Consider the following 11,664-nt stretch of genomic DNA (forward strand, 5'->3'; position numbering starts at 1 on the left):
TGGTCTGCTGTGAGGTCACATATGTTCCATCTAACATCCCAGAGTATCTTCCCAAAATGGGGGCGTAATAGAAACCCATTTTACACCACAACCACCTCTTAGCTACAATGTTACTATAGAAACAATGAACAGTGACACTCCCTCTTTCCACTCCAGTCACCAGTTGTTGCTCCACATAGAGTCCTGGAGAACCTGAACACAGATACAGACACTTACTGAATCTTACAACGTGCTATGAAAACCTTATCTTGGCACACTTCATAATAAAGTGATTTGTTCTCTACAGTGTAACAATGAATACCCACAATGTAAACACAATATTTACACTGTGTCTAACTGTACGCTAATGTTGTTGCATGTAGAGACAAAAAAATATATAGCGGAAATGATTAGCTTTATAGTCCTGGAGAACCTGAACACAGATACAAACACTTACAGTAGGCACCAAGGGAGAAGAAACACACCAGAAACAACAGCGAAAATTATTAACTTTATAGCTATGTAAGACAGAACAAATATACCAAGTACGCTAGCCTGAGAACTCCAAATATCTGCTCACATCTATAAGTGATTATTCAGCCTGTGGATTCCTACAGAACTTTGCAGAATGTCATTTAAAAAAAAAATATTGCTAAAAAGTATTTTATCTTGTACATAACAATTGCAGTGTCTACAGAGAAGTTCCAGTCAGAGGTGTGAATAGCAAGTTGCCAGTGAGACGCCTTAAATAGAGTGTGAACTGTGAAGCACTTGAAGCCCTTGTGCTTGTGCAAATGGAGGACTGAAGGTGAAGTGGAACGAGGAGGGATTCATCAGGGATTTAACAGCAGTGTCCATACATGTCTGGTCAGTCACTGCTATGCTGCTGCTACCTGCTGGAGAGGAAGGAAGACATTTAGTCAAAAGCTCTGGGGAGAAGTTCTTGATACACACTGATGAAACGACAAGAAAATTGGTGCTCCAAATATGATATTAAGTATTTAAATGCAGAGGGAGCTGCATGTTTAAACAACCTCCAGACGTTTCTTTAAACCAGCATTTTACATAATGTGTATGTATTCTAGATCATAGTGACATAAGATGGTGATGGAACTTGTCAACAGATGTCCATCAGTGTGGAGACATCAACACCAAACATATTTACAGACAATTTAAACCCACCTTTAAAAATGATATTAATAGACAAGGGTTTAAGCTGAATTTAGTCACAGAACTCCAGCCATTTGCAGAAAGGCTACCCTAACCTGCTGAGAGTCTAGAGAAGACGAGGAAGAGGATGAGGAAGTGAGAAGTGGGGAGCCATGTGAATGTTTGAGTCAGTGTGTGACATGGTATTGATATATTGTTAGTGTATGTGTCAAGAACAAAGAGGAACACACACAAGTAATGATCACAGACCTTTCAACCCTCTTCCTGCTTATGTTTTTACAATGCATTTTAGCTCTTGGCTTTTTCTAAGAAGTGCTGTTTGAGGTCAAGGGTCAATGGTATCCTGATAGCCTCGGTTACAACATAGGTCACTAACGATTGAAAATCATAGAGTTGAGTAGGTGTGTGCCACAGAGATGGAGTTATGGCTCTCAGAGGAAATACACATGAATTCATAGGAAATTAACATTAAACGCAGCTCAAAAACACAGATGTCCAAAAACCTGAAGGTTTAGTCAGATCAGGAAGCTGCATTACCACAAAACCTGCTAAGTTTCCGTGACAGGTAAAACACAGAGTAATATATTGTGTTGTTGCCTCAAGCATTGTAAACTACTTCTGATACTGTATATATTGACATTTGTTTAATAGCAAAGCAAATGAATACATTACAGATGGAAAAAGTAATGACAACACAATATATTAAGTAACAAAAAACATTGAATGAAAACATTCAAAACTCACATTCAACAGACAAGAAGAAATGGGTGGTCAATTAATACAAATTTACAAGTACTTAAAAATAGGTTGCTTTGAATACTGAATGTTGATACCTGTGATATATGACCAATATAACATGGTTAGCAGCTCTTCTTAGGCACGACACATCATGTGTGTTATACACCGATCAGCCATGACATTATGACCACTGACAGGTGAAGTGAAAAACACTGATAATCTCGTCATCATGACACCTGTCAGTGCATGGGATATGTTAGGCAGCAAGTGAACATTCTGTCCTCTAGGTTGATGTGTTAGAAGCAGGAAAAATGGGCAAGCATAAGGATCTGAGTGACTTTGACAAGGGCCAAATTGTGATGGCTAAACGACTGGGTCAGAGAATCTCCAAAACTACAGCTCTTGTGGGGTGTTTCCGGTCTGCAGTGGTCAGTACCTATCAAAAGTGTTCCAAAGAAGGAAAAGTGGTGAACTGGTAACAGGGTCATGGGAGGCCAAGGCTCCATGATGGACATGGGGAGCAAAGGCTGGTCCACTTGGTCTGATCCAACAGATGTGCTACTGTAGCTCAAATTGCTGAAAAAGTTAATGCTGGTACTGATAGAACGGTGTCAGAACACACGATGCATTGCAGTTTATTGCGTATGGGGCTGCGTAGCCACAGACCAGTCAGGGGGACCATGCTGACCCATCCACTACAGGAAGCGCCTACAATGGGCATACATTATGAGCATCAGAACTGGACCATGGAGCAATGGAAGAAGGTGGTCACATATAAAACATTCAGATATTGTCAGATGAAGATACATTTGCACATTGCCAAAAACTCACACAGAACTGGAAATAAAACTGGAAAGAAACATAAATGTTCTCAATGGAGCAGCTGGTTCTGCTGACTCCCACCACCATGACACCACACACACAGGTTCAGAGGGGCATGTCTGAATCTGTGTTACGCAAAATTATGGGCCATTCACAAATACATTTCATTGGCTGATCCCTCCTGATGACCCGGTGGGAATCCTAACCAGTTCATCAGGAGGGATCAACCATTAAAGTTAGAAGTCCCAGTCAAGAGACCACTTTAAAATGGTGGAAGACTTCATTGGCAATGTCCATGCAAAAACCAATCTCATCCAGCCATGTTTAGGGTCTAGCCCTTATGTGAAGAACTCCCTGCTTCTCCAGTCATGAGATGGGGGTGTGACGCGTGCTGGTCAGAGTTCTACATTTTCTCTCAATGCGATATTCAGAAGGTTACTTCCATAGAGAGATAAGTGGTTTAACTAGTAACCCATTTATACATGTACAGGACTAAGTAAACATCAGTTCAAGAATTTCCAAAACACCAGTCGTATCTGAACAACAGCTGCTGGGTCTGCCAGTTGACCACCCAGGTGGGGCATCTGATGCCCTCAGGCTGTTATTGCCGCCCCCAGAACTCACAGGGCGCAGAGGTTTTAACCCTTTACCTTCCCAGGATCTGATTAATAAATGCATCAACATTGGGACACACTGGTAATTAAAATGATGAAATGAATGGGCCTTTTTTAATGAATAAAACAAGAATGAAATTAAAATCTATTAGCAGTAAAACATTAACAATTGCAATGTAATTAAGGTGGTGTTTTGTTCATTGCTCATAAATAATGTGGTGACTTATGGGAATCCACTTTACCTGTGGAGTCTGCATTATTGTATTTTTTTTTTTTGTTCCTTCAGCAGTTGGAACTCTTGTGCAAATGGCTGAAACACATGAGTGTGCAAATGGCTGAAACACATGAGTGTGCAAATGGCCGAAACACATGAGTGTGCAAATGGAGGGCCGATGGTGAAGTGGAGTGAGGAGGAGTTCATTAGGGATTTAACAGCAGTGTCCATACAAGTCTGGTCAGTCACTGCTATGCTGCTGCCACCTGCTGGAGAGGAAGGAAATCATTGAGTCAAAAGCTCAGGGGAGAAGTTTACTGATCATGGATAAGAATCCTCTCCTTTAACTCCTAACCTGTGAAAAAAGCTAAACTGAGCCTAGATATCTAGGAACTATATAACCCAGTCAGTGTCACACTGAACACTAACATGTATTATAGCAGGCAGAAGACTCCAACACCCACCTCTTTTGTCACCTATAGGACTAATGAACTGTAGAGGACATTATCATCTGGTCCTGTTGCCTGTTGAAGAGGAGAAATACCCACACACACACACACACACACAGTAGATGTTATTGACATTTACATTTTTCTGAAGCTCAACACAATAAAAGTGCTTTAGCTGTCACGTGGCCTGGTATTGTATTGGCTGTGCAACAACGCTATCTAGTGGCTTCCCAGTCCTTACTGCAGGACAATAATGTCTGGCAACCGAGAGCCAACATGCTAAGAGCTGTACTGACTCTGTATGCTACCGATATGTTCGCTTTAATGGCCTGATCTCTACACAATTTTCTATTCTCAAAAGTATAATATTTTAAGAACGGAAAATATCCATAGCCTAAATTTGTATTAAATATATATTTTTTTAAAGGAGCTCAGGCCACATTTGTCACTGCACGCAATTTTACCGAGTACAAAATAACAGTTGTCAGTAGCTTTGTCTCTGTTGGTGATGGAAATGTTTTTTATCCTCCATTTCCCTGTCGTGGCCTTGCATCGCCACAGCAAATCTCAGTAGGCTCTGGAGAGTCGGACAGAGATGTCACCCAACTAGGAAGCATCTACCTGCATCTACCTCATCAGCATCTACCTGCTTGGAGGACAACGCATCGCAATGCAACAACAATGACTGAGCTTGCAGGTGCAACACAAACCGAAAGGAGTCACGACAAGGCAAATCCTGTCCAACACTAACCCCACCAACTCTGGATGGAGCTGATCCAATTTGCATCTCCACCTGCAAAACCACCCATGCATTCTTGATAAGCTGCAACCTGTATTAGACTTTACCACTGCACCATTCAGAAGGGCCCTGTCTGTATAGGAGGTAGGACAGGAGATGCCAATACTGACCTTTCTGGTCAGGTGGTGGGCTACTGAACTGTAGACCACATTATCCTCTGGTTCTGCCTGTAACAGAGGAGCACAAACAGACTAATTCATGTGTAACTACACTGAATGTGTAGTGATTAATCATGATATACTGTAGTGGAACTTGTTCTAACTAAATCAAATAGATTTTCATATCTAAATTTACATATGCACCCTCACATATTTATTTGGACATTGAAGCAAAGGTGATGTGGCTATACTGTATAGTACAGGATTTAGTATGGGATAGTGTCATGTCCTGGCTGGGGTTCTCTAAGCATCTCTACACGACTGGGGACCCCAGCCAGGGCCTGCCCGCAGAGGTGCCTCTAGGCATCTCTGCGCTACGTTTTTTTTGTTCTCACCAATTGGAGGCAGCTGCACTGCGTTGGCTCTAATTGGAGACCCTATTCATGTTGCCCTTGTTTGCTTTTTGCTTATGTGAGGAAGTATGAAAAGGATGTTTTTCCCTACTCTTGCTCGGCACCTTGTGTCCTGCCTACCCTAAACCGTGACAAACAGAACTGAATGTCACTTTTTATTTAATGGACTTTTCAAACATATCTGTTCACTGTTTAAAAATAAAAGCACAATGTATTGTTAATTATTGAAAGGCTAATTTGGACAAAACATGGACAAATTAACATATGAAAGCACTGAAAATATTAGTATTTGGTCCATGTTCTAGCACACAGAGTCTGTATCAAGGTGGTGACATTTAGTTAGATGCTATCATCATTATGGATAATAATCATTTATTGTGTGTGTTTGTGCCTTCACCTTAATAGCACTGGAAATATAATGAAACTGTTTTTAATGTGAGCTTTTACATTTTCAAATTTGAAACAACATTTTCAAATAAAGATATTTCTTATCTTGGTCTGTAAATCTTGCTGGGTCTTTCTCTTGAGGGCAATAGTACTGTATGTGACAGTACTGGCATCATCACTGGGAAATGGGTTATGCTTGTAAACACAAAAAGGATGTTAATTAGTGTTTAAAGATTAGACAATCACACTCTATATGGCCAAAAGTATGTGGACACCCCTACTAATTCTTGAGTTGAGATATTTCAGTCGTTGCTCATCTTTGCATATAATCCAGCACATAGCCCCTGCAATCTCCATAGACAAACATTAGTAGTACAATGGGTTCTCTAAAAAGCTCAGTGACTTTAAACGAGGCACTGACCATAAGATGTCACCTTTGCCACAAGTCAGTTGGTGAAATTTCTGCCCTGCTAGTTCTGCCCCAGTCAAGTGCTATAATTGTGAAGTGGAACAACTAGGAGCAACAACACCCCAACCATGAAATGGTAGACCAGGCAAACTCATAGAGCGGGGCTGCTGAGCGCTGAAGCGCGTAAAAATCGCCTATCCTCTGTTGCATCACAGTTCCAAACTGCATCTGGAAGCAAAATCAGCACAAGAACTGTGTGTCAGGAGCATCACAAAGAAAGTTTCCATGTCTGAGCATAGAGTGGTGTAAAGCTTTTGGCTAAATGGCCACAAATTCCCACAGAGACACACCAAAATCTTGTGGAAAGCATTCCAGATAACTGGCGGACGTTATAGCTGCTCCATATTTATGCCCATGGTTTTGGAATGGGATGTCCAACAAGCTCATATAGGTGTGATGGTCGGGTTTCCACATACTTTTGGCCATATAGTGTATATATGTATGAAAGGATTAACGTAGCCTACCGCTGTATTGGTTGGCTGGTCATTGGCTTTATTGTTTCCTGAAATAGAGGCGAGATATTAATGACCTGTGTTACAGTTTAACAATTCTGAATATAGTCTAACCACTTCATCAACTCTTTTCTTCTCAAAGCTAATTGAGTGTGTCATACAGCATGTATAAGGCAGACAGTCAGAGACATGCCTGTTAACATCTACTGGCTTAGAACAGATGAGAAAAGGACTGCATCACTATTGATTTATGTAAGAAGTGTTGATTTGTTAACTTTACCACTATTTGATCATTAGCTATTTCATTGTGAATTTTTCATGCAGTTATTTTAATGTGTGTATTATATGTATGCTATATATCTTACTATGCATTTTGTTGGATTAAATTAATTTTTGCACCCCAAGATGTATAGTCTGTTAATATAATACATTTGTAAATACATTTTAATATAGAATTTAAAAAACAACAACACTACTAGCCATGCTTTCTCCACATCTTCCATGCTACTAGGACACCAGCTATCAACACCAGCAACATGACCAGAGGAATCAACAGGATTTTCAGATCATCCAACCTGATAGAGGGAAGACAACAAGATGTACTTTAACTAGGTTTACAGAAATAAATTACACACAAAGAGACAATGACTGTATAATGTTATGGGTAACTGGGACAGAGTCTTAATACTTTAGTATTCCAGTACACAAGTATTGGATTAAACACCATTTTGTGAACTACTTAATCAATATCTAATTTCTCAAGAGTCTTTGTTTTTGTGTAATCATCCTTTTGGTTGAATAATGAGAGTAAAAAACAACAAAGTCAGTGATAACCATTGATGGTATTTCTTCTGTTTTCTACCCTCAACTTCTTGGGTGGCGTTGTCTTCTACAAGACCAGATGAGCTGTCAGTACGATGAGAAGTGTTCACCACAGGGCCAGAAGTTGAAGTGGAAGATGTTTGTGGATTGTCTGGTGATTGGGTTTCTGTGAGGAAAAAACAACTTCAACAATGAAATGACTGTTGCAAACTACCATAGAGCTATGATATTGACTTGCATGAGATCTTCATATTTAACGTGGTTTATTTAATACAATTTTGGCAATTTGGAATCCAATTGTATAATAACTTTCCAGGTATTCATTTAACTTAGAAAACAGTGTCCAACTAAGACTAAGTTGAGTACATAACATTGATGCGTACTCACTGTGGTTGGTGGTGGTACTCAGTGTTGTGACTGAGTGTGGTTTAACAGTGATCTGAACAGGTATTTGAAGGTCTCCCACTGAACACCAGTACCAGCCAGCGTCCTCCATCTTCAGGTCACTCATAGTCACTGTTAAGACTTTTCTGTTCTTAGCATCCATGGCCAGATTTATTCTTCCTAATGCTCCATCTAAAGTCCCCGAATACCACACACAAGGAACACCTACTCTACACCACGCCACATCTCCAGTGTTACTATAGTAACAACAGACAGTGGCACTCCCTCCTTCCACTCCAGTCACCTGTTGCTGCTCCACATAGAGTCCTGGAGCACCTGAACACAGGTGTAGAGAACAACAGTCTAGATCAACAAGAGTGTTTTTATAGTATTTATCCATTTTGACTGACGAAATGTAAGTATAAAGAACAATCTACCAAACATTGCTGGCAAGGTGTGTATGGATCTTACCTGTGACAGATAGGTAGAACTGTTGTATCCTGATATCTGGTCCTTTATTTATCTCTGCAGCGCACCAGTAATAGTCAGAGTCCGCTGGGGTCAGATCAGTCATGGTCACAGTGAAGACTCTCCGTATGAGGTCATCTGATATCGAGGTCTTAGTTCCCATAGTTTTGTCTGTGCGTGCAGCATAATTGCAGGAATTCCAATAAAATCCTTTACACCAGTATTTGACGTAGTGTATATATTTCTGATCATAGTGACATGGGATGGTGATAGAACCTCCGGTCTGTACATCCAGATACTTACCTGTGTGGACACGTCAACACATAACATTTAAGGTGAATTTAAACCAACCCTTTAAACCCTCCAAGACACACTGGCCAAACCACCAGGGTGGCAAAGGGGTGTCAGCAGCCACACAAAACAAATGTATTTCTCCAGTGTCTGATTTAATATATTCATATTTAATTGTATTGTATGGTATTATATTTTTGTCTACTTTAGCCGTTAATCTCTTTGGTAACCAAATCCAATATCTCTGAGTGCCCTCTAAAATGGTTGAGTCCTGGAGTCTGCATGCTCCTGTCACTGTGCTGCTCCTCCTCCCTTCCAGTAAAAACACCAGGCGTCGGTCCATGGTCAGTGTTGCCAAATGGGGAGCTTTCCTGCCCTATTGGGCTATTTTTAATGACAGTGTGCAGGCAAAAGTGGGTTTGGGCGAGTCGATATACAGATAGGGTTGTATAGAATTTCTGGTGATTGTGGGGTTTATAGTCAATTCAGCATTTCAGTTGCACGTTACCCTACTCCTTCAATTTGCCTCGATTGCAAATTCAGAATGCCACTGAGAAGTGCCACATTTATCTCACTTGTACATACATTATACTTAATACCTGTAAATGTTCTGTAAATCTGTAAATTTTTCACTGCAAATTTCAAATTGCCATATGTAATGCATTTGGACATACTTGAACATCTGTACATTCCACTTGCACATACATACACTTATTTCTGCACTCCTCTATTTGCACTTCTGTAGTTTCTGCACAAACTGCATTTCGTTGTACTGTACCTGTACTTGTAAAAGTATGGCAGGCATATATAGAATAAATCAGATATTGTTTGATGTACATATGACAAGCAATAAATGCGTTCTTGATTTATAAAGCTGTAATTGCAGTATTACAGATTTCAGGAAACCCTAGTATTGCTACATATTATTATTATTAATAATAATAAGGTCACTAAGTAGAATTTATTTCAAAACCAAAGGTTGTAAAAGTATGGCAGGCATTTATAGAATGAATCAGATGTTGTTTGATGTATATATGACAATCAATTCATAAGTTATTGATTTATATAGCTGTAATTGCAGTATTACAGATTTCCAGAATTTCTACTAAATCCTAAATTGAATGTCTATCAAAAACAAAGGTTGTAAAAGTATGGCAGGCATTTATAGAATAAATAAGATGTTGTTTGATGTGTATATGACAATCAATGAATAAATTATTGATTTTCAGAGCTGTAAATGGCTATTGGTGAATGTCTGTTGAATATCTGTTTGAACGTCTGTTGAAAGTCTGTTGAAAGTCTGTTGAATGTGCGAATATAAAAGCAATTTCACCTCCGTCTTTTGCACCCATGCGCTTGACATCTTAACTGATGGAAACTGACATAATATGTGTGGTATTTGTTGAGATTGGAAACATGTGACTTAGGAATCAAAATATTTTGCAAAAACATCTTTGTCATAAATATAATTGCGATCTGGCTTAAATAATCACGATCAGTCAATTATGCAGCTTATAATGATCGAATGCCACCCTTGAATTTCAACTTGCCTCCCTTCTGTTACCCCATGTAAAATCTTCTATTAACCCCACTACCATAACAACTTAAATGTGAGATTAATAACAAAGGGTTTCAACAGAATTTTGTGACAGGACATCAGCCCTTTAGAGAAATGTTACCCTTACCCACTGAGGATCTGGAGAAGATGAGGAAGAGGATGAGGAGGGAGAGGTGGGGAGCCATGAGAATGTTTGAGTCGGTGTGTGACATTGTGTCTGTATATTTATACTGTATGTGTCAAGATCAAATAGGAACACACACATGTAATGTTCACACGTCTCTAAACCTCTTCCTGCTGATGTTTTGTGTATATCAGTCAGTGTCAGATGACTAATATAGCATTACATTAACTAGTTTAACACATCTTTCTTTGTCATTTCTCCAGAAGGACTCTTTTGGACCAAGAGTCATTATAAACATTTTACATTTACTCTTATGTATAATTCATCCCCGTATCTCCAGTGTTGCAAATGCCACGCTTTGGCCAACTGAGCTTACAGTTTTTTTGTATTGCTTAAGCACGATTTTCAAAACATGGCCCGTGTTTTCAAAACACTACACACAATTAGCACAACCACACACCCAGTTAGCAAAACACTACAGATCCTTTGCATAATTAAACACTCTTGTAAAAACTATACACTTCTGTTTAAAAACCACACTTTGTTACCATATGAAACACACACGTTTCACATTACTATACTCTGTTTGCACGAGTTACACTCTGCTGTGATAAACCTAAAACACTTTTAGCACTTCTACTTCCCTATGATTAGAGTAGGCTACCATCAACAAAGTACAAATATAATGTAAATTCACCAAACACTACACAAGACCAATGTTGCAGACTGAAGAAACTCATTTATTTCTCAACACGCCCAAAATGTTGACATGGAGATTCATAATACTGTAACAAAATGTCACTTTACATATTGTACTGTAAGTTTACTGTAAAAAATAAACTAAAACAAAAAAAACTAGACATTGTCTCTTCGCCTAGCTGGATCTGGCCAGAGAATTTCATCAACATCGCAGGCAAGTTGTCATTAGCAAGACACCTTGGAAAAAAACGTCTTGAATGACGAATCCATCCTTGCATTGCTGCTACCTCCATCTGGTCACAGGCCTCTTCCATGGCTTGGATGAGGGGTACCTCAGCCTGGAGACGGAGATCATATACCTTCCACCGCCATGCCGAGATACAATACCTATTTTCCAGTCGAAATGTTCTTATCACACTTGCCACTGTGTATCGGCTTAGATTTGGCTGTACTCGCAGTCCAGCCTCCCTCAGCGTCGGGCCGTGGTTGACAATGTGGTCAACCAGTGTTGCACGGATCTCATTTGTCAGATTCGGTCCTCTTTGAGCACCTTCTTGTCTTCCTCTTCCTCTACCTCCAGCATGGCCTCCATCTCTTCCTCTTCCTCTGTTGATTCCTCTTCCTCCCCTTCCTCCTCCTCCTTGTCCTCCTCATCCTCCTTGTTCTCCTCGTTCTCCTCCTCGTCTTACTCTTTCTCTGACTCTTTCCATTGTG

At 39.9% G+C, this 11,664-nt stretch overlaps 1 protein-coding gene across 1 annotated transcript; it reads right to left on the bottom strand.

Moving 5' to 3' along the window:
* Positions 1–2,294: 2,294 nt before the first annotated feature.
* Positions 2,295–10,323, bottom strand: LOC114839424 (CMRF35-like molecule 1). The gene is made up of 10 exons (XM_029120438.2): positions 10,255–10,323; positions 8,282–8,581; positions 7,814–8,146; positions 7,439–7,592; positions 7,085–7,179; positions 6,617–6,654; positions 5,789–5,878; positions 4,896–4,952; positions 4,002–4,061; positions 2,295–3,806 (listed from the first exon to the last, which is right to left on the bottom strand). The coding sequence occupies exons 1-9, from the start codon at positions 10,310–10,312 to the stop codon at positions 4,014–4,016; spliced, it is 1,173 nt and encodes a 390-aa protein (XP_028976271.2). The 5' UTR covers positions 10,313–10,323; the 3' UTR covers positions 2,295–3,806; positions 4,002–4,013.
* Between the last annotated feature and the right edge of the window lie 1,341 nt (positions 10,324–11,664).

The sequence above is a fragment of the Esox lucius genome, chromosome 6 (genome assembly GCF_011004845.1).
Source record: "Esox lucius isolate fEsoLuc1 chromosome 6, fEsoLuc1.pri, whole genome shotgun sequence".
NCBI classification, from domain to species: domain Eukaryota; kingdom Metazoa; phylum Chordata; class Actinopteri; order Esociformes; family Esocidae; genus Esox; species Esox lucius.

Bases quoted from the DNA above. Each gene is read 5' to 3' on its own strand.
- LOC114839424 (XM_029120438.2), bottom strand. From the start codon at position 10,312: ATGGCTCCCCACCTCTCCCTCCTCATCCTCTTCCTCATCTTCTCCAGA. The intron at 7,593-7,813 runs GTGAGTACGCAT...TTTTCCTCACAG, and splicing joins GAGTACCACCACCAACCACA to AAACCCAATCACCAGACAAT. The intron at 7,180-7,438 runs GTTATCACTGAC...TCCCTCTATCAG, and splicing joins CAGAAGAAATACCATCAATG to GTTGGATGATCTGAAAATCC.